General features: G+C 65.6%; 2 protein-coding genes across 6 annotated transcripts; both read left to right on the forward strand.

Annotated features, from left to right (window-relative positions):
- Positions 1-1,182: 1,182 nt before the first annotated feature.
- Positions 1,183-11,466, forward strand: MPP2 (MAGUK p55 scaffold protein 2). 5 transcript variants are annotated; one of them, XM_080369414.1, is made up of 12 exons: positions 1,183-3,129; positions 4,916-5,016; positions 5,923-6,075; positions 6,160-6,309; positions 6,837-7,064; positions 8,129-8,260; positions 8,604-8,709; positions 9,062-9,130; positions 9,293-9,454; positions 9,824-10,026; positions 10,114-10,242; positions 10,321-11,466. In XM_080369414.1, the coding sequence occupies exons 1-12, from the start codon at positions 2,811-2,813 to the stop codon at positions 10,495-10,497; spliced, it is 1,929 nt and encodes a 642-aa protein (XP_080225540.1). In that variant the 5' UTR covers positions 1,183-2,810; the 3' UTR covers positions 10,498-11,466. The 5 variants fall into 5 exon arrangements, with proteins under 5 accessions (XP_080225540.1, XP_080225543.1, XP_080225539.1 ...); XM_080369417.1 differs by having other exon boundaries at positions 1,184-3,176; positions 4,916-5,034; XM_080369413.1 differs by having other exon boundaries at positions 1,184-3,129; positions 4,916-5,034.
- A 305-nt stretch (positions 11,467-11,771) lies between these two features.
- On the forward strand, positions 11,772-19,491 carry LOC308055612 (all-trans-retinol 13,14-reductase-like). The gene is made up of 11 exons (XM_080369788.1): positions 11,772-12,688; positions 12,803-12,985; positions 13,902-14,131; positions 14,795-14,990; positions 15,488-15,685; positions 15,789-15,914; positions 16,368-16,506; positions 16,606-16,715; positions 16,835-17,001; positions 17,659-17,818; positions 18,023-19,491. Exons 1-11 carry the CDS (start codon positions 12,511-12,513, stop codon positions 18,166-18,168), a joined length of 1,833 nt encoding a protein of 610 aa, XP_080225914.1. The 5' UTR covers positions 11,772-12,510; the 3' UTR covers positions 18,169-19,491.
- The last annotated feature ends 2,258 nt before the right edge of the window (positions 19,492-21,749 follow it).

A 21,749-nucleotide genomic window follows, 5' to 3' on the forward strand; every position in this document is an offset into this window, starting at 1 on the left:
AGTGTCACTGAGGAACCTGGGAGTCGACAGCAGCGTCCTCTCGCCTCACTGTGTCCCTGCTTGTGGAAGCAGGTGAGTGGGGCAGGACCTCGTCCCCACGGGGGATGGCTGGGGGGTGGCAGTACCTGTGCTGGGGGACAAGAGGCTGAGTGCGGTGTGTGTGCTGGAGAGCGTGGTGTGCGCCAAAGGGGGTGTACATGTGTGCAAGGGAGTGTGTGCGTGTGCACACAGGTGTGAAACAGGTGTGCATGTGCTTGTGCAAGGCTGAGGATGTGCATCTGTGTGTAGGGGTGTGAGGCAGGGTGTGCACACACGTGTGTGCGTGCTTGAGGGCCAAGTGTGTGCGTGCGCTCTGGGAGTGCAGCTCTTGTGCACTCTGGGAGCAGGGAGAGCGTGCGTGTCTGCCTGTGGGTTCACAAGCGATGTGTATACACCGACGTGTGTGTGCTGCAGGAGGTGTTACGCATGTGCACGTGCATACTTGGAGCAGAGGGGTGGGTGTGTGCGTGCAAGGGGGTGTGTGCATGTGTGTGTGCATGGCCTCAGAAGCAGAGGTTCGGTGTGCATGCCTGGGTGCGTGCAGAGCGGTGCATATGCTAAGGGGTGTGTGCGCGCACGTGCTGGTGGGTGGTGTGCATGTGTGTGCACCTATGTGTGTGCGTGCAGCCTGGTGGGGTGTGTGCGTGTGTGTGCATGCAGCGCCATGCTGTCGGTGGACCCTGAGGCCATGGCATGTGGCGCAGCCATGGCTCCCCGCTGGCCCTCCCTGCTGCTCCTCGCCTGCGCCCTGGTGCTGCTGGCCGGGCACCCTGGCAGCGCTGGCCCCACGCAGCCCACCTACCCTGGGGATGACGCGCCTGTCGAGGACCTCGTCCGCTTCTACAATGACCTCCAGCAGTACCTCAACGTGGTCACGCGGCACCGGTGAGCGGCAGGGCAGTGGTGGGGGGCACAGCTGTGGGACCCCTGTGATACACTGCCCGGTTGCAATGTGCTCCTTGTTGCAATGTTCTCCCTGTAGCAACGTGTTGCCCCCTTACGTGTTGCCTGTTGCAGCGTACTCCCCATTGCAACTCACTCCCTGTTGCAATCCTTTTACCTGCTGCAACCAGATTTCTGCTGCAGCACGCTCCTCATTGTTGCAGCACATTCCCCATCTGCAGTGTGCTCCCCCTTGCAACATGCTCCCCATTGCAGCACACTCCCCATTGCTGCGCACTCCCCATTGTAGCGCACTCCCCACTGCAGCACACTCCCCATTGCAACTCACTCCCTGTTGCAATCCTTTTACCTGCTGCAACCAGATTTCTGCTGCAGCACGCTCCGCATCTGCAGTGTGCTGCCCCTCGCAACATGCTCCCCATTGCAGTGTGCTCGCCATTGCAGCCTGTTCCCTTGTTCCTGCTGCAGCTTGCTCCCATTGCCACATGCTCCCAATTGCAACGTGCTGCTCCCCTGCAGCCTGCTCCCTCGCTGCGCCCTTCACTTGCTGCAGCCAGCTCCCCCGTTGTGCTGTGCTCCCCGCTGCATGGCGGTTGCATGGCACTGCCCCCCAGTAACGTGCCCCTCTCACAGGTACGGCAAGCGGTCGGACAGCCTGGTGCTGTGCGAGGAGCCCTTCGGCACCACAGGGTGCTGAGCCACCAGGTGAGGGCACCCAGTGACTGAGCTGGGGGGCTGGGTGAACCCCCAGGGCCACCCGTGCCTCGATTTCCCCAATGGGCATCTACGGGGAAGCCCTGGGGTGGGGGACATGGGGCTGGGGGGATTCAAGGGGGGTCCTGTGGGGGCCTGGGATGGTGACCCCCTCTTGTTGCAGGGACACTGCCGGGGCCAAGCAGGTGAAGAGGAGCCTGGTGGGGTGCAGCCCCCACAGCCCCTGCTGCACCCACAGCACCCACAGCACCCACAGCAGCTGTCACCCAGCACTGGGCTGACCCCCCCAGCAATAAACCCCCCCTGCAGCCACCTCCTGCCTCTGCCTGCTTGGGGGAATGTCAGCGCCTGGGGGACACTGGGGCTGGCTGGGCTAGGGACACTGGGGACACTGGTGCTGGGGACACTGGGAATGCTGGGGCTGGCATCGCTGAGGATCATGGGGACACTGGGGCGCGGGATGCTGGAACTGGGGGCAGTGGGGGTACTGGGCACACTGGGGGCACTGGGGCTGGGGATGTTGGTACTGGGGCTGCTTGGGGTACTGGGGACACTGGGGGCACTGGGGCTGGGGGTGTTGGTACTGGGGCTGCTGGGGGCACTGGGGCTGTGGCTGCTGGTACTGGTGGCACTAATACTGGTTGTGCTGGGTACCATGGAGGCACTGGTGCAGGAGACACTGGCAGTACTGGTGTTGGGGACACTGGGGATGCTGGTATCCAAGACAGTGGTGCTGGGTCATGGTGTGGGGTGCCTCCCATTGTGTGGGTGTCAGTGCCAACACTGGGGGTGTCGTCGGCCCCCCCCCGCGTGGGGTAAATGTGGGGCTGGAGAAGTGCAGGGGCCTCGCGTGTCCCTGCACGTCTGTGGTACACTTGAACACATGCACAAGCGTGTGTAAGCACATACCCATGTGCCTGAGCACACCAGGCCATTGCACGTTGTCCCCATCAGTGCCACCCAAGCATGGCTGGCCCTGTTCCCGTGGGTGCTGGCCCTGTCCCCATCGGTGCCACCCACGCATGGCTGGCCGTGCCCGCAGCACTGCTGAGATGCCGGCAGCAGCCCCAGCTCCGCCACGTGTGAGTGTCCACTAGGCCGTGCCTTGCACACGCGTGTGCAAGAACTGCCTGGGTGTGCTGGTGGGATGAGTCATGCTGGGGCCAGAGGCTGCGTGTGCCACAGGGCTGTGGGTGTGCACACGCGTGTGCAAGGGTGGGGCGGGCGCTGCCGGCTGGGCACCTGCCTGTGCGTGTTCGCTCGTGTGCGTGGGTGCGTGCGTGGGCACACGAGCGGGTCATGGTCCCTTTAAATCTGTTGTCGCCCCCCCTCCCCTCCGCGGCGCTCCCCTGCTCCCCGGTTGCCACGGCAACAGCGCGGACCCGCACCACCCACCCGCCCCCTTAAAGGGGCCGAGCCCCTGCTGTCCCCCTCCCCCAGGCGCGGGAGGCTGCGTGCGGGGGGCTCCCACGGGTGAGCATGCACGGGGGGCGCGTGTGCCCGCGGGTGTGCAAGCACGGGTGAGCAGGCATGGGGGTGTGCATGCACGGGTGGGTGCGCACAGGGTGAGTGCCGTGGGCTTGCACGCGCGTGTGAGCATGCGTGGGCTGTGTGTGCACACATGGGTGTGAGCAGGCACAGGGGTGTGTGTCAGCGTGTGTGCACCCGAGCGTGCGTGCGTGTGAGCGTGCAGCAGTGAGCGCATGGGTCTGCACGCGTGTGTAAGCATGCACAGGTACTGCTGCCCCTTGGCACCCGCGGTTGTGCATGCTCACACACATGTGTGCACACAGGTTCGTGCGCGTGCAACATGTGTCATTGTGCACGTGCATGCACGCGGCTCTCCACACTGCGCGTGAACGTGTGAGCGCGCACAGGCGTGTGTTTGCCCACACATGGTTGCCCACACGGGTGCACGCACGCGTGAGCATGCAGAGGTGCATGTGCATCCGCTGTGCACGCCTGCGTGAGCACACTCGCGCACACACCCGGCCGCGGGTGTGCAAGGTGTTTGCACGCGCAATGGCCGACGTGGCGCGCCCGCCCCGCGCGCTGCGTGTGCACGCGTGTGCAGGGCCCGCGTGTGCAAGGCCGGGGGGGCGGGGGGGGGCCGCTGTACCCGGATCTGGGGGGAGGCGGCAGCCCCGGCTCTGCCCCCGCAGCCATGAGCGGCCCCGGCCGAGGGGCGCCCCCTGCCCCCGCCAGCGCCCCCCTGGGCCCCCAAGGTAGGGGGGGGGCGGGGGGTGATGCCACGCAAGGGGGGGGCGGGGGAAGAGGGTGTTGTGGGTGTTCGGGGGGTGGGAGCTGGGAGCGGGGAGGTGGAGGGTTCTCTTGGGGCATACTGGAACCCCCCAGATATGGGGGGGGGGGCGCTGTCTGGGTTGCACAGCACTCCCCCCGCCCCGGGCTTCATCGTGAGCATCCCCCGCCATTGCAGCGCAGCCTCCTCGCCGTGCAGTGCTCCCGCTTGCAGCACAGCCCCGGGGGCTTTGCAGCACCCCCCCCACCCCCCCCATTGCCTCGCCCCCCCCCAATCACCTCACCCCCCCCCAGCTGCACTGCACCCCACGCCCCTGCGTTGCCCCCCCCCGCTGTATTGCAACAGCCGCATTTGCATTGCACACTCCCCACCCCACCCCCGGGCTCCTGCCTGTACTGGGTGTGGCAGATGGGGAATGGGGAATGCCCTCCCTGCCCTGGGGGGCTTTTGAGGGATTCCCCCCCCCTCCCCATAGTGCTGGCTTGGGGGAAAAGCTGCTCGTGGCCCCTGCTGCATGGGCCGGGGGTCCAGTGCAAATCCCTGCAGGTGGGGGGAGGTTGGGGGGACAGTGGTTCCATGTGCAGGTGAGCTCTTTCCATGCTGCTGGGGGCTCCTTGGTTGGGGAAACTGAGGCTCTGGGGGGCTGTGGTGCTGAGCAGCCAGGATTAGACACCCCCCTGGAGGTGTTGGGGTGCTCCTGCCTGCACAGGGGCTGCGATGCCCCCCAGCCCGGCAAGACAGGGTGGCCAGCACTGGGGGGCACATACACTTGTCTGTCCTTGCTGTAGGATGGGGAGGGGTCCCTGCTCCCAGGGACCCCCCCACTGTCCCCCTCATTCCTTGCCAGGTTCCATAACTGGGGGGCCCTGGGATGAGTGGGGCAGGATTGGGGTGCACAGCACCCCTGGCTGCATTTGACTGTCACCCATGTTGCTCTCTCCTGCTCTGCGCCCCCCCACTCTGTGTCTGTGTCCCCCCTGCCCCCACCCCACCCCCCAGCCATGCAGCAGGTCCTGGACAACCTGATGGGGCTCCCCAGCACCCCGGGGGCCGCCGACCTGGACCTCATCTTCCTCCGCGGCATCATGGAGAGCCCAATAGTAAGGTCCTTGGCGAAGGTACGGTGGCGCGGGGGTGGCACTGTGTCCCATCCCCCCCCCCCCCGGCCCCCTGCTGCAGGTGGCAATGAGTGGGGCACGGGGGGGATGTGGGAGCCCAGGGGTGAGCACATGGGGGGCAGTGTGTGTGTATGGGTGCACGAGTGTGTGCATGCACGCACATGTGTGTGCTGTGTGAACATGGACGTGTGTGTGTGGATGGACACATGCATGTACATGTGTGTGGATACATGGATGTCTGCTTGCACGTGTGTGCATACAGGGAGGTGTCTGTGCATATTTGCACATATGCATGTGTGCACGCATGGAGGGGAGTGTGCACATTTGCACATGTGTGTGCATGCCTGTGTGTGAGGCTGCAGTGTGCGCTTGGGGGGCTGGGGTGGGTGCTGGCTGTGTGCTGCCCCTTGGGGTGTGCACGTGTGTGTGTGTGCACATGCCTGTGTGTGTCACCTGCTGGCCATGCTGTTGAGGTGTGTGTGGCTGGCACCGCGTCCTGCATGTTTAACCAGTATGTGTGTATTTGCACCTGCGCACAGTCGTGCAACAATGCACGCGTGCATGCATTGGTGCAGTGATGTGTGTGCAAGGGTCTGCATGCACATGCATGTGCATGCACGCATGTGTACTTGGGGATGTGCATGTGTGTGCATCCAAAAGGGTGGCTCTGCAATTGTGTGTGCATGCAGGGCACTGTGTGTGTGCAAAGGGCGTGCGTGTGCACTTGTACATGTGTGTGCTCATGTGTGTGCACAGTGGGCTGTGCCAGAGACCCCTGCTGTGTGCGGGGGGCTGCACCCCCCCGCCCCGCACTGGGAGCAGATGCCAGGGGTATTAGTGAGCGGGTGGGTGGGTGCGGGGGTCTCTAATCCCCCCTGGCCCCCCCAGGCCCATGAGCGGCTGGAAGAGACGAAGCTGGAGGCGGTGAGGGACAACAACCTGGAGCTGGTGCAGGAGATCCTGCGTGACATCGGGCACCTGGTGCGGCAGGACAGCGCGGCCGCCGAGCTGGCATGCATCCTGCGCGAGCCCCACTTCCAGGTGGGGCGTGCAAGGCCTGTGCGTGCAATGCACGTGCAAGGGTGTGTGCAACGTGGGTGTGACGGCCCTCCCTGTGCATTGCAGTCCCTGCTGGAGACCCACGACTCAGTGGCCTCCAAGAGCTACGAGACGCCCCCGCCCAGCCCCGTCCTGGATCCGGCCTTCAACAACCAGCCCGTGCCCCCCGACGCCGTGCGCATGGTGGGCATCCGCAAGACGGCTGGCGAGAACCTGGTGAGCCCGAGCCAGGGGCGCTGAAGGGTGCTGGAGGCATTGCGGGGTGCTGGGGGCATTATGGGGTGCTGGGGGTGTTGGTGGGTGCTGGAGGACATTGCTGGGTGCTGGGGGCATTGCGGGGTGCTGGGGGCATTGCGGGGTGCTGGGGGCATTATGGGGTGCTGGGGGTGTTGGTGGGTGCTGGAGGACATTGCTGGGTGCTGGGGGCATTGCGGGGTGCTGGGGGCATTGCGGGGTGCTGGGGGCATTATGGGGTGCTGGGGGTGTTGGTGGGTGCTGGAGGACATTGCTGGGTGCTGGGGGCATTGCGGGGTGCTGGGGGCATTATGGGGTGCTGGGGGTGTTGGTGGGTGCTGGAGGACATTGCTGGGTGCTGGGGGTGTTGCTGGGAGGACATTGCTGGGTGCTGGGGGCATTGCTGGGTGCTGGGGTGTTGCAAGGGTGACTGGAGGGTGCTGGGTGGGTGCAGGGGACGCTGTGGGGGGGACACGGCGTGGGGCTGACGCGGGGCTGTGCCCACCCAGGGGGTGACGTTCCGTGTGGAGCGGGGGGAGCTGGTCATCGCCCGCATCCTGCACGGGGGGATGGTGGCGCAGCAGGGGCTGCTGCACGTGGGGGACGTCATCCGGGAGGTGAACGGGCGGGAGGTGGGCAGCGACCCGCGGGCACTGCAGGACAGCCTGCGCCACGCCAGCGGCAGCGTCGTCCTCAAGATCCTGCCCAGCTACCAGGAGCCCCACCCGCCCCGGCAGGTACCGATCCCCACAGCCGCCCCCCCCATCTGCACCCAACATCTGCATCCCACATCTGCACCCCACACCCAGCACCCTGCCCACGGCTCCCCCACGGGCCTGTGCCTCTGTCCCCATCTATCCCCATGCCACCCTGCCAACGTCCCCATGCTCATGTGTCGCACACCCCCTGCCTCATGTCACCCTGTCCCCTGTCCTCTTGCCACGTGCCTCAGCTCCCCCTGCATGCCTGAGCCCCACAGCCCCTTGTCCCCCTGTCCCTCTGCCTGTGGCCCCTGCACGCTGATAGACATCCTCCGTGCCCACGTGCCCCATGGCTGGTGGGACCCCCGTGTCCCCCATGGTGCCCAGCACTGGTGAGGGCACCCAGCTGTGTGGTAGTACCTGCCCTGTCCCCATCCCTGCCCTGTCCCCATGTCCTCAGCCCTACGGCAGGACCTGGGTGGCAAAGGGTGCCCTGTGTGCCCCCCTCCCTGTGCCAGCCTGGCGCAGGCGCCTGCTGTCACCCTGGCTCCAGGGACAAAGCAGCACTGTCACTGCATCCCCTGGCACCGTGTGTCCCTGCACTCGGCTGGCCCCGTGGCACCCTGCTGCTGCCAGCACTGGGCAGGGGTCCCGTGTGCAGGCACACGCGTGTGCCCCGTGGTGTGTGTGTGTGCGCGGCTGCCTTTGCACGCTCCTGCACACATGTGTGCCATCGTGGGCACGGTGGTGGCGACGCTGGGCGCGTGTGTGTGCCTGTGTGTGGGTGTGGGGCTGTGCGTGGGCGCTGCCGTGGGTGCCCTGTGGGGCGCAGTGGCAGCTGCCAGTGCTGCCTGTGTGTGCGCAGGTGCTGTGCGTGCCTGGCTATGCCGGGTGGCAAGGGGGCACCAGGGTGGGGGCGGTGCCTAGTGGGGTGCACACGCGCGTGTGTGTGTGTGTGTGTGTGCGCGCGCATGGCACAGCTCCTGCGTTTCCCACCGGCATACTGGGGAAACAGAGGCACAGGCTGGCAGCATCCAGGCGATGCAGAGCGGGGAACCCAAGTGGCTGGCGGCCTCCCCCCTGACCCCCCTGGTCCCCAGGTCTTTGTCAAGTGTCACTTCGACTACGACCCGGCCACCGACAGCCTTATCCCTTGCAAGGAGGCTGGGCTCAAGTTCACTGCCGGTGACCTGCTGCAGATCGTCAACCAGGATGACCCCAACTGGTGGCAGGTCAGGAGGGACCCTGGGGTGGGGGGACCTGGCCCTTTGTCCCCCTCCTGGTGGTATCCCCAGAAGCTGGCGTCCATGCAGGAGCAGGGGTGTCCTGGGAGCTGAGGGGTTCCCTAGGGCCTGGGGGGATGGGGGTGTGTCCCCGAAAACTGGGGGGGTCCCTGGAGCTGGGGAGAGTCCCTGGAAACTGGAGAGGTCCTTGGAGCTGGGGGGGGGTTGTGTGTCCCCGGGAGTTGTGGGGCATCCCTGTGGGGCTTGGGGGTTCCCTGGAGCTAGGGAGGGTCCCTGGGAGCTGGGGGGTCCCCATGGGGCTGGGGTCCCCACATGCAGTGCTGTCCCCCAGGCGTGCCATGTGGAGGGGGGCAGCGCGGGGCTGGTGCCCAGCCAGCTGCTGGAGGAGAAGCGCAAAGCCTTCGTCAAGCGGGACGTGGAGGTGGCCCCCACATCTGGTACGGAGTCCCCCCCCAGCCCCGGGTGGGGACATGGCCCTGGGGGCACAGGGACAGGTGGTCACCTCCCGAGGGGGAGCACAGCGGGTCCCCTGCGCCCTATGGCAATGTCCCCATTGCTCCGTGGTGATGTCCCCATCCCTGTGGCGCTGTCCCTGCGGCAGGTCCCCAGTTCCCAGGGTGATGTCCCCACTGGCACTGTCCCTGCAGCAGGTCCCCAACTCCCCAGGTGATATCCCCAGCCCTGTGGCACTGTCCCTGTGGCAGGTCCCAGTTCCCATGGCACTGTCCCCACACCATGGCACTGTCCCTATGCCCGTCCCCAGCTCAGCCACCCCCTTGCCCTCGGCAGGGGCCCTGTGTGGCAGCCTCAGTGGGAAGAGGAAGAAGAGGATGATGTACCTGACGACAAAGAACGCCGGTGCGTGTCCCTGATGGCATTCCCCAAGGGAAGGGGGGACAGTGCCCAGGCTGTGCCCCTGGCAGGCTAGTGGTGGCACCTCGCAGGACGGGGTGCCCTGGGGTCCCCATGGCACCCAGCTCGAGGGTGCTACTGCAGGTGACAGCCCCATCCCTCATCCAGAGTTTGACCGCCATGAGCTGCTGATCTATGAGGAGATGGCCCGCATGCCGCCCTTCCGCCGGAAAACCCTGGTGCTGATCGGCGCCCAGGGTGTGGGGCGCCGCAGCCTCAAGAACAAGCTCATCATGTCAGACCAAGCGCGATACGGCACCACTATCCCCTGTGAGTGTTCCTGTGCGCATTGCTGTCCCTGCCAGCATCACTGTCCCCTGCAAACATCATTCCCATGAGCATCCCTGTCCATGCGAGCATCCCTGTCGCCTGCCAGCATCCCTGTCCATGCGAGCATCCCTGTCCTCTGCCAGCATCCCTGTCCATGCGAGCATCCGTGTCGCCCGCCAGCATCCCTGTCCATGCGAGCATCCCTGTCCCCACCAGCATCAGCATCCCTGGCACAGCCCAACCTGGCCAGCACCACCCCCCTGGGGGTGTGGGTGCAGCATCACAGCCTTGTGGCCATCCCCGCGGGCTGTGGGTGCCCCCGGGGTGAGACCCCTGGGGTGGTCACTCAGACAGGCCACCCCTGGGCAGACACATCACGGAAGCCGAAGGAGAATGAGAAGGATGGGCACGGGTACCGCTTCGTGTCACGGGGGGAGATGGAGGCGGACATCAAGGCGGGCCGGTACCTGGAGCATGGCGAGTATGAGGGCAACCTCTATGGCACCAAGATCGACTCCATCCGCACCGTGGTGGAGGCTGGCAAGATGTGTATCCTGGACGTCAACCCCCAGGTAGGGTACCCGGGGGAGGCAGCACACCAAGGGGGTGGCTGGGGCTGCCCCCGCCCCGGGGCTCAGCGCTGTCCCCCTCCCACCCAGGCAGTGAAGGTGCTGAGAACAGCTGAATTTGTGCCATACGTGGTCTTCATTGAAGCCCCCGACCCTGAGACGCTGCGGGCCATGAACCGGGCAGCGCTGGAGAGTGGTGTGGCCACTAAGCAGCTCACGGTGGGTCCCAACCCCGGGGGGGTGGGGGCGGGCACACAGGGAGCGATGGGGAAACTGAGGCAGGTTTGTGCGGGGCAGGAGGCTGACGCCAAGCGGACGGTGGAGGAGAGCGACCGGATCCAGCGTGGTTACGGTCACTACTTCGACCTCAGCCTGACCAACGACGACCTGGAGCGCACCTTTGGGCGGCTGCAGGAGGCCATGGAGCGCCTGCGCACCCAGCCCCAGTGGGTGCCCGTCAGCTGGGTCTACTAGTACCCCCCCGGGGGTCCCCACCACCTTTACCCCCCCTCAGCCTGACCAGGAGGGCTGCAGGGGGAGGAGGGTGGTATTGCCCCCGCTGTCTCACCCAGTGTGATGAGGTTGCCGTGTTCAGCACTGGGGCTGGGGGGGGGGAGGGGGGCTGGCTGGCTGCGCAGTGCCCCCGCCACTCAAGCCAGGCTCCTGTCTCCCTCCTACTTAGCCCCACATTCATGGGGGGGAAGAACAGGCCAGTGGGGTCCCTCTGGGGGACAGACCCCCTCCACTGTGCCCAGCACCCACACAGCTAACTCACTGCCAAAACCTCACCCCCTCCCTGTGTTACCCCCGGGGACTGTCCCCCCCCCCCCAGCCGGAGCTGCTGCGAGCTGGGGGGCACAGGGACATTGCGGGGGTCACCACCGTTGTGTGGCTCTGGCCCCTCGTAGCCCTGCGGCTCAGTTTCCCCATGGGGAAGCACGCCCCATCCCAGGGCAGCGTGAGGGTCAGGACCCCCAGGGCAGGGGGTGGGGGGGTCACACCAGCTGAAGCCACATGAGCTGCTGTGGCCTCAAGCCCCTGCCTTGCTGCACCCCCTCCCAGCAACCCCCTTTCACCCTGACCGGGATGGGGGTCCCTTTCTGTCCCTTTTGACCCCCCCACCCCTTCCCAAGTAGCAATAACCCCCCCCCCCCCCCCTCGACCACCAGCCGGTGTGGGTTCCAGCCTATAATTAATCCTTAATTAACCCTGTAGTTAACCTGGGAGGTGCTGCAGCTGGGGACTTGCTGGGGGTGCCTGGGGGGGGGTCCTGCCAGGGGGTAACCCTGAGGGACACAGAGTGCAGCACACACACATACAGGTGTGTGCCAGCGGGGTGTGTGTTCCCCTTCCCCCCCCCCCCCCCGCCACCCCCTATCCCAGTCCCCAGGTGGCTCCTTTTTGGTACTTTGCTGTGACTTTTATTAAAGGAAAGAAAAGTGTCGGGTTTGTCCCTTGCAGCTGAATCCAGCTGGGTGTGGGGCACCCCTGGGGGGGCACATGGTGTCACCGTGTCACCACTGCCCCACCCTGGCTCTCTCCCACCTGGTGCTGATGGGTTTTGTTTCTGCAAATCAGGGGTTTGCACCAGGTTGGTGCTTGGGGGGTGTTTGTGGGGCTGGGGGCTGGGGTGCGAGTGCGTGTGCGTGTGTGCGTGTGTGCACATGTGTGTGTGCGCACACGTGGCTGTATTTGGGGTTTGGTGGGTGTGGGTGCTGGGGGGGGTGGGTTGAGTTGTTTGGGGTCGGTGGGGGGGGGTTGTGTGTGTTGAGGTGTAATTGTGTGTGCGCGTGTGCGTGTGACATTGCACACACAGGCCCTACTTGGTGCTGCCGGGAGAGGTCAGCAGAGCTGCAGGCACCGCAGCTGGGGGGGTGGGGGTGTGCACGCGGGGGGGGGAAGCAAGGGGGTGTGGGTAAGGGTGTGTTTGTACAGGGGTGTGTGTGTATGGGTGTGCCAGTGTGTTTGCACAGACATGTAAGGTGTATGGGTGTGCATGTGTTGGAGTGTGTGTACAGTTTGCTTGCACAGGTGTGTAGGTGTGCATGTGCTTCCTTGCACAAGTGTGGCTGTGCACGCATTTGCACAGTTGCACACCTGCATGCATGTGTGTGTGTGAGCGTGCATCACCCAGCATACCAGCACACACCCGTGCCACACACCTCTCCACCTCATGCACACACGTGTGCACACCCAGCAGACCCTGTTCTGTGCACCCCTCAGCTGTGAGCTGCCGTGGCCATAGGGTGTCATGGCCATAGGGTGCTGTGGCCATAACACTGTCATGGCTATAGGGTGCCGTGGCCATAGGGTGCCATGCCTATAAGGTGCTGTGGCTATAAGCTCCTGTGGCTTTAAGCTGCGGTGGCTATAAGCTTCCGTGTCTGTAAGGTGGCGTGTCTATAATCTCCTCTGTCTATAAGCTGCCGGGGCTATAAGCTGTAAGGCACCAGGGCTATACAGTGCGGTGTCTATAAGGTGCTTTGCATGGTGGCAGCCATGTGGGCCACACTGCTGCTGCTGCTGGCTCTGGGCACGCTGGCACTGGGGTTGGTGGCCCACCGGCTCCTGGCCCCAGCTGGCAACCCCTTCACCTGGCCCCCCCCGGGCCCGCCCCGGCCACTGGTGACGGAGCCACGCGCCCGTGACAAGGTGCTGAAGCGGGGTGAGTGCTGGGTGTTGGGTGCTGGGTGCTGGCCATCCATCCCGCCTGCGCTGCCCATCTGTGTGCCCTCGTGTGGTGCCGGGGGGGGGGGCTCAGGCACACGTGTGTGTGCAGGGTTCAGCGCCCACCGGGTGCCGCCGGAGCTGGACGCCGTGGTCATTGGCAGCGGCATAGGCGGGCTGGCAGCAGCGGGCACGCTGGCCAAGGTGGGCAAGCGGGTGCTGGTGCTGGAGCAGCATGACCAGGCCGGCGGGTGCTGCCACACCTTCCAGGAGCAGGGCAGCGAGTTCGATGTGGGTAAGGACCCCCCGGCTGCCCCTCCTCAGCACTGGCTGCCTGTGCCTGAGCGTGCAGGCAGTGTGCATGTGCCTGGGCATGCAGGCAGCGTGTGTGTGTGTGTGTGCGCCCTGGGCGTGCAGGCAGTGTGTGTGTGTGTGTGTCCCTGGGTGTGCAGGCAGCCTGTGCCTGTGCATACAGGCAGTGTGCAGGTATGTGCAGGCATGTGCAGGCAGTTTGCGGGTGTTTGCAGGCACGATGGGGGTGTAGCTCAGTGTGTGCATGCAGCGTGGCTGCTGCTTACCCCCCTGCTGTGTGTCTGCAGGCTGGTTGCACCACTGCATGTATCCCTGTGCAACAGGGTGGGTGTGTTTGCAGTGTGTGTGCAGTGCAGTGCATGCAGTGTGCCCTGCTTTCAGTCAGTGCGGTTGCTGGCATGTGCCGCATGCCCCATGTGCACGTGCATGCAGTGCCTGTCCCTGTTCAGTGTCCACTGAGTAGGTATGGTAGCGTGTGCATGCAGTGTCTGCAGTGTTTTTGCAGTGCATGCACTTTTTGCATGCAGCATGCACGCATGCACTGCTTGCAAGCAGTGTGCGCAGGCAGCACTTGCAGTGTTTGTGCAGTGAGCGCGGTGTTCACAGTGCGTGTTTTTGCTGTGGCAGTGTGTGTGCATGCAGCCTGTAGTGCACGTGCAGTGCGTGCGCAGTTTGCTTGCGCATGTGCAGCTGCGCAGGCAACTCATGTGCTGTTTGCATGCAGCGCGCGTGTGCTTGCTCTGTGTGCAGTGCATGCATGCAGTGTGCGTGCTGTGCCCGCTGCCCCAGCCATGCCACCGCCCCTGGAGGTGACCCGCACCAGGAAAATGATAAACACTTGATTCCCCCGTGGGCCCCTGGTGCCCAGCCCCTGGGCTGCTGACCTGTAGGGCCCACAGGCATCCACTACGTGGGGCAGATGCACGAGGGCAGCATGCTGCGTGTGGCGCTGGACCAGCTGACAGACGGGCAGCTGTGCTGGCAGCGCCTGCCAGACCCCTACGACGAGGTGTGCCTGGGCCCCCGGCGCTACCAGCTTCGCGCCGGCAAGGCCGCCTTCGCCACCGCCCTGGAGGAGCAGTTCCCCGCTGAGAAGGCGGCCATCAGGGAGTTCATGCGGCTCTCCAAGGTGGGTGTCCCCACAGGGACCCTCCCGTGGGTGGTGGCATGTCCCTGGGGTGCAGTGCTGGGGTGCCTCCAGCTTGGGTGTGGGGGTGGTGGCACTGGTGGGTCTGGGTAGGGCCATGTCTGATGGTCGTGGTGGGGAGGGGGCACTGGGGATGTTGGGGACACAGGTTATGGTCATGGTAGCGACAAAAGTGATCATTATAGTGGGGACACTGGTGACGGGCATGGTAGGGACAAAAGTGATGGTCATGGTGGGGACACAGGCATTGGGTGTGGTGGGGTAAAGCAGTGGGGATGGTGGGGACATGGGTGGTGGCCCTGGTGGGGATGGGTGGGGGTGTGGTGGGGCTTTGTGTGATGGTTGTGGTGGGGAGGGGGCACTGGGGGTATTGGGGATACAGATGACGGGCATGGTGCGGATGAAAGTGATGGTCATGGTGGGGACACAAGTGATGGTCATGGTGGGGACACAGGCATTGGGTGTGGTGGGGTAAAGCAGTGGGGATGGTGGGGACGTGGGTGGTGGCCCTGGTGAAGATGGGTGCCGGGGACAGGGGTGGCTCTGGGGTCACAGCAGTGACAGTCACGAGGATGGGGTGGCGGCAGTGGTGTGGCCATGGCCATGGGAGTGGCTGGGGGTGACACGGGGCCGGTCCCTGTGCAGATGGCCTCACGGCACGTGGCGCTGCTGGCGGTGCTGAAGATGGTGCCGTGGTGGCTGGCTGCCTTCCTGGTCCGCACCGGCCTTGTCTACTGGATCTCGCCCGTCTTCCGCATGGCGGCCACCAGCCACAGTGAGGCCGTGGCCCGGCTGACGGCCGACCGTGATCTGCGTGCCCTGTTCAGCTACCTCTTCTACGGTCAGGGGGCCGTTGTGATAGGGAAGGGGCTGTCGCGATAGGGAAGGTGCTGCCGAGATAGGGAGGGCAGCCTGGTGGTGAAGGAAGGCTGTATTGCAATAAGGGAGGTTGAGTCACAATAGGGGAGGGCCACACCGTGAGAGGGGATGGCACCGTCATGATAGAGGTGGGCTCTGTTGCAGTGGGGAGGGCTGTGTTGCAATAGGGCAGGCTGTGTCGTGATACGGGAGGGCCCTGTTGCAATAGGGGAGAGCTGTGTCATGATAGGGGAAGGCTGTGTCATGATAGCAGAGGATGTGTTGTGACGGGAGGGCAGCATTATGATAGGGGAGGGCCGTGTCACAATAGAGGGGGCCATGTCAGGATCAGGGAGGGCTTTATCTTGATGAGGAGGGCCATGTCACAACAGGGGAGGCCAAGTCGTGATAGGGGAGGGCTGCCCCCTGTTGGGGCGGGGGCCAGCTGTGCCTGTGCCCCACCAGCGTCCCTGTCCCCAGGCACGGCCCCGCAGGACTCCAGCTTCCTGGTGAACGTGCTGATGGTGCACCACTACCAGCGGGGGGCCTGGTACCCGCGGGGGGGGGCCAGCGAGATCGCCTTCCACGCCGTGCCCCTCATCGAGCGCGCGGGGGGCGCCGTGCTGGTGCGCGCCCCTGTCACCCGCATCCTCGTCTCCCCCGCTGGCACCGCCGTGGGTGAGCGCTGACTCCCACCCCAGCCCCCTGCCATCGGGGGGGGACGCGGTGGGCACAGGGGGGGGTGGTGTCCTGTGCCCCCCTCACCCCCCGCGCCTCCCAGGGGTGGTGGTGCAGAAGGGGCCCAGTGAGGAGGAGGTGGAGATCTTCGCGCCCCTCGTCATCTCCGACGCCGGCATCTTCAACACCTTCGGCAAGCTGCTGCCCCCCCAGCTCCGCGGCCACCCAGGTACCGTGTCCCACATGCCTGCGGTCCCCATCATCCCTGCATCCCCAGCATCCCCGTGTCCCTGGTGTCCCCAGCGTCCCCGCATCCCCAGCATCCCAGTGTCCCCAGCGTCCCTGTGTCACCAGCATCCCCATGTCCTTGGTGTCCCCAGCATCCCTGAGTCACCAGCATCCCCATGTCCCTGGTGTCCCCGGTGTCCAAAGCATCCCTGGTGTCCCCAGCATCCCTGCATCCCTGGCATCACTGGTGCCCCCCTGTCCCTCATGTCCTCAGCATCCTCAGCATCTCTGTGTCCCCAGCATCACTGGTGTCCCCCACATCCCTGTGTCCCTGGCACCACCAGTGGTCCCCAGCATCCTCATGTCCCTCATGTCCCCAGCATTGCTGTGTCCCCAGCATCCCCTCTGCAGGCATGGGGTGTCACCTCCCGCATCCCAGCCTGTGTCCCCACAGGTGTCCGCTCCCGCCTGGCCATGGTGCGGCACGGCATGGGCTCCTTCCTGGTGTTCGTGGGGCTGCGGGGCAGCGCGGCGGAGCTGGCCCTGCCTGCCACCAACTTCTGGATCTACCCCCACAACGACTTGGACGCCATGTAAGGGGTCCCCAGGCACCCTGGGGTGGGCGCACGGCACGTGGTGTGGGTGCTCAGGGGTGCACATTGGGTGCATGGTGCTGCCCACTCTGCCTGCAGGATGACCCGCTACGCTGCCCTGAGCCGTGACGATGTCCCCGAAAACCTGGCCATGATGTTCATCACCTTCCCTGCTGCCAAGGACCCCACCTACGAGCAGCGGCACCCAGGTACAGGGTGGGGGGCCCCACCCCACTCTGTGCCACCACCGCATCCCGGGCTGACATCAGCACCGGGGTCCCCTGTGACGGGATGAGGATTGTCACCAGTTGTGTCCCCTGACTCATAGGCCGGTCGTGCATGACGATCCTGACCATGGCACGGTATGAGTGGTTCGAGGAGTGGGCCGGGACCCGCGCCAAGCACCGGGGCCCTGACTACCAGCAGTACAAGCTGGCCATCGCCCAGCGCCTCCTGGAGCGGGCACTGCAGCGCTTCCCCCACCTCCGTGACAAGGTGATGGGGGTCCCCGCGGTGTCCCCTGCCATGCAGGGTGCCCAGCAGGGACGCTGTGTGGTGGGGACAGGGTGTTCTGCAGGGATGGGGGGGGTTGTAGGGATGGAGTGCCCGGGTGCCCCATGGGGTTGGGGTGCCCCACCAGGAGAGATGCACAGTGGGGACCGGGTGTCCTGTGGGGTTGGGCTGCCCTGTGGGAACAGGGTCCCTTGTGTGGGTGGGATGTGTGTGTGGGATGTCCCATGGAAATAGGGTGCCCCACAGGGTTGGGGTGCCTCGTGGGCATGGGTGCAGAGGGGGCGTGGGGTGCAGAGTGGAGACTGGGTGCCCTATGGGGTGGAGTGCCCAGGCAGGGATGTGCTTGTTGGGGACAGGGTACTCTTTGGGGCTGGGGTGCCCAGTGGGGACAGGGTGTCCTGCAAAGCCATGGGACATCACAGCCCCCAGGACCTTTGCATGGGGTGGGCACCCACCAGAGAGACGTGGACTTGTTGTGGTGGGACCTGTTGTTTGGTGGGATGGGTCTACCTGTGTCCCTGCGTGTGCCCCGTGCACCCCTGGGTGCCCCACGCACTCTGGCATTCCCTGTGCACTCTCATGTGGCCTGTGCACCCCAACGTGCCCCGGGCCCCCCGCCCCGGGCTCCTGCTCGGGCAGGTGGAGTTTGTGGAGGCGGCGTCACCGCTCACCAACCAGCACTACCTGGCGGCCCCCCGTGGGGAGATGTACGGGACCGAGCACGAAGTCGGCCGCTTCAGCCCGGCTGTGGTGGCCGCCATGAGAGCCAAGACACCCGTGAAGAACCTCTACCTGACAGGTACGGGACCTGTGCACCCACGTCCCCATGTCCCCCTGTCCCTCTGTCCCCATGCCCAGCTCCAGGCTGCAGACAGTGTTCCCAGGGGCTCCCTGAAGCAGGGGATGTCCTCCTGAAACAGGGCAACGGTGGTGCCCGGGTCCCCCATGCTGGTGGCTGTGTCCCCCCTGGGGGTGGCTGTGTCCCACTGTGGCTCATCCCCAGGGCAGGACGTGTTCAGCTGCGGGCTGGCGGGGGCCCTGCACGGGGGGCTGCTGTGTGCCTCCACTGTCCTGGGCCGCCTGCTCTACTTGGACCTGCTGCTCCTCAAGAAGAAGATCAAGCGGTGCCGGGGCCAGCAAGCGGCGTGAGTGGCTGGGGACACCTGCCACCGGGATGGCCCCGTGCCAGGGAGTGCGCTCCCCACTCAATAAACCCCAACGTCCTGCTGGCCTGGGCCCATCTCTTGGGAAGGGGAAGAGATGGGATGGGGACAGGGATGGAGATAGGATGGGATGGGGATGGGGACAGGGATGAGGATGAGCATGGGGCTGGGGCTGGAAGTGGGATGGGATGGGCATCAGTTGGGATGGGAATGAGATGGAGATGAGAATGTGATGAAGATGGGGATGGGATGGGAGGGGGCAGAGATGGGGATGTGGGCAGGGATGGAAATAGGATGGGATGGGGGTGGGCATGAGATGGGGATGGGGGTAGGGATGGGATCAGATGGAAATGGGGATGGGGATAGGGATGGGATCAGATGGCAATGGGGATAAGGACAGGATGGAGTTAGGGACAGGGATGGAGAGAGGGATGGGAATGGGTATAAGGACGGGGACAGGAACAGGGTGTCAGGGCCCCGGCTGACACATGCTCACATGCCCAGCTGGCAAAGTCCCTGCAGTGCCAGGGTGCACCCACAGCTGGGGGTGCATGGATGGTGCAGAGCCCCCCCTGAATTTTCCCTCTTCTCCCTCTGTACATCCCAAGCCTCCCCAGCCCCTAAAACCAGCATAGCAGGGAGCTCTTTTACACATTTAAAAATAATAAATAGGGAAACCCCTGCCATGCGCCAATGTCATGGTTTGGGGGGGAGGTGGACCCCGATGTCCAGAGAGGGGCAGGACACGGACCCAGGCACCTGGATGGCACCAGGCCATTTGGATGCCTGGGTCCATGTCCCCCTCCCCAGTGCAGGCAGTCACCAGGCTGTCCTCAGGGTGGAGATGACCCCTAGAAGTTGGTCTGGGTGATGAAGGGGTGCTGAGCCCCAGGGCTGCGGCTGCATTCAGGGCATGGCCCCTGCGGTGGTGGGTAGAGGAAGGGCTTTGCCGTCACCTAAGAGTGAGTGTGGGTCAGTGGGGGGGAGACTGTGACACCCCCCGGCTTCCCAGGGCTGACCTCAGGAGACTGGAACTGGGTTCCCCCTTTGGGCCCTGGCAAGGTGGGGTGCATGGGAGCAGGGGAGGGTGCTCCTGGCATGGGGTGGCACATGGGCTTGTGGACCCTCATAGTCCCCCCATGCCCTGCTGAGCCCCATAACGCCAGTGTCCATCACCCCATAGCCCCAGCACCCACCACCCCATGCCACCAGCACCCCACATCCCATAGCCCCAGCACCCACCACCCCATGCCACCAGCACCCCACATCCCATAGCCCCAGCACCCACCACCCCATGCCACCAGCACCCCACATCCTATAGCCCCAGCACCCACCACCCCATGCCACCAGCACCCCACATCCCATAGCCCCAGCATCCCCCATCCCATGCCACCAGCACCCCACATCCCATAGCCCCAGCACCCACCACCCCATGCCACCAGCACCCCACATCCCATAGCCCCAGCACCTACCACCCCATGCCACCAGCACCCCACATCCCATAGCCCCAGCACCCACCACCCCATGCCACCAGCACCCCACATCCCATAGCCCCAGCACCCACCACCCCATGCCACCAGCACCCAGCACCCCACATCCCATAGCCCCAGCATCCTCCATCCCATGCCACCAGCACCCCACACCCCATAGCCCCAGCACCCACAGCCCACCCCTGCCCCCATGCCAGGCTCAGCCGGGTGCCCAGCACCCACTTCCGGGTGACACCCACCTCACTGTAGGGTGGGGGCTCCAGGCCCACGGGGATGGCCCCACCGGGCAGGCTGGGGAGCGCAGGTATCTGGGTGAGCGGGGGGGGCACAGAGCCGTGGGGGTCCCCATAGGGCGGGGGTGGCATGGGGTCGTGGCAGAGCTTGCGGCAGATGTGGAAGATCATGATGAGGAAGGTGACAGTTATGAAGGTGACGATGATGATGGTGAACATGATCCTGGGGACACCAAAAGGCATATGCTGGGGGCTGGCATGTCCCCCCCTCCTGCCTGCTCTCCCCCCTCGCCCCGTCCCTACATCCGCAGGGCTGACGGGGCCTCTCCCAGGCCCCTGTCCTACAGCCCCCATCCCCAGGGACCCTTCCCAGGCATGGCACCCTTCGCAGGGTGGCTCCAGACTCCATGCCCCCCCAATCGACCAGGTGTCCTGGCATCCCCCAGCACTGCCGTGCACCCTCCTCACCAGAGCCGGACTATGGCCACGGGTGCCTGGGGCACCCCACTCCCTGCACCCAGCCCCTGGGTGCCCTTTGCACCCTGCCTGCCCCACTGCGGAATTTGCCCTGGGTGGGGGCTCGTGGGAACCCCCGGAGTGGGGCAATTTGGGGTGGGTTGGGCCACTTTGGGGGCTTCTTTAGGAGCGGCCACACACCGAGGGGTGCTGGCACCCTGCTATGGGGTGCTGCTCCCCAAATTGGGGGGGGGCTGAGGCCATCCTGCTGCTGGGACAGGAATCCCCGAGGTGCGGGGGGGCTCTGGCCTGGCTTGTGTGTCTGTCCTGTGCTCGGTGCTGCAGGGGGGGGGGCTGTGGCACCCCCGGGCAGTCCCGATGCCTGGGGTCCTGGGTGGTGGGGTCCCACGCTGAGGAGGTGCAGTAGGGTCCCCAGGGACTGCGTGCTCCTGAGGTCCACCCCGGGGTGGGCTGGGGAGGGTGATGGGGGGGCTCCACGCCCCCCACCCCCGCCCCTGCTTCTCCCTTCAGCCTGGTGTCGTGTCCCCCCCCCCCATCCCTCCCCCATCCCTCCCCCCTCCTCTGGGCTGTCCCTCTGCCCATCCCTCTCCTCGCCCCCCCGCCCTCCCTCCCCCCTCCTCGGGGAGCCCGGGGGGGCCCCGGCTCAGCCCGGTGTCAGCCCGGTGTCATCCTGCCCCCCGCGGGGGTCCCGGGGCTGGGGACACCTCGGGGCTGGCCCGGCCGCTGCCCTTCCCCAGCCCTGCGGGCGGGGTCCCCTCCCCGCTGCTGCTGATGTGGCAGCCAGCGCGGCGCCCTGTCTCCTGTCCTCAGTGTCACGGCCACCCGTGGGGCTGCGCTTCCCGTGGCTGGTCCCCACTGTGTCCCCGGTCCTGCCCCCCGGACCCTCTCCCCATCCCTCCCCACGCCGGGTCCAGCTGCCCCCCCGGCCCCCCGGGGCTGGGGGTCTTGGCAGTGGCCCTTGCTGAGCTCTGGCTTGGTGGGGAGGGGGCACTGGGTGCCTCCGTGGTGGCTTGGGCTCTGGCTGGCGGTGGGATGGGGGGGCTGCTGGGGGGGAGGGGCGGGGGGCCACTGCTGGAGCTGGGGGCTGCCAGGGCCAGGGAGTGCCTTGTTCATTCCCAGTGGCCAAGTGGGACATTTTGGTGATGGTGGGACATTTGGTGACAGTGGGACTTGGCGTTAGAGCTGGCAGGGCAGCCCCGAGTCCCGCTGGGGGGTGTGGGTTGATCGGCCACCTCCCTGCTGGGCAGGGAAGGATTTGGGGCCCCTGCCAGGCTGGTGTCTCCCTTTGGTGGCAGAAAGGCCACGTGTCCCCAGCCATGGGACCTGGAGCAGTGCCCAGGGGGGTCCAGTCCCCCCAGAAGCTCTGC

This window comes from Falco punctatus, assembly GCF_963210335.1.
Source record: "Falco punctatus genome assembly, chromosome: 19".
Lineage (NCBI taxonomy): Eukaryota > Metazoa > Chordata > Aves > Falconiformes > Falconidae > Falco > Falco punctatus.

Bases quoted from the DNA above. Each gene is read 5' to 3' on its own strand.
- MPP2 (XM_080369413.1), top strand. From the start codon at position 2,811: ATGCTGGGGCCAGAGGCTGCGTGTGCCACAGGGCTGTGGGTGTGCACA. The intron at 8,261-8,603 runs GTCAGGAGGGAC...GCTGTCCCCCAG, and splicing joins ATGACCCCAACTGGTGGCAG to GCGTGCCATGTGGAGGGGGG. The intron at 8,710-9,061 runs GTACGGAGTCCC...TGCCCTCGGCAG, and splicing joins GGAGGTGGCCCCCACATCTG to GGGCCCTGTGTGGCAGCCTC.
- LOC308055612 (XM_080369788.1), top strand. From the start codon at position 12,511: ATGGTGGCAGCCATGTGGGCCACACTGCTGCTGCTGCTGGCTCTGGGC. The intron at 14,991-15,487 runs GTCAGGGGGCCG...CCCTGTCCCCAG, and splicing joins GTTCAGCTACCTCTTCTACG to GCACGGCCCCGCAGGACTCC. The intron at 15,686-15,788 runs GTGAGCGCTGAC...CGCGCCTCCCAG, and splicing joins CCCCGCTGGCACCGCCGTGG to GGGTGGTGGTGCAGAAGGGG.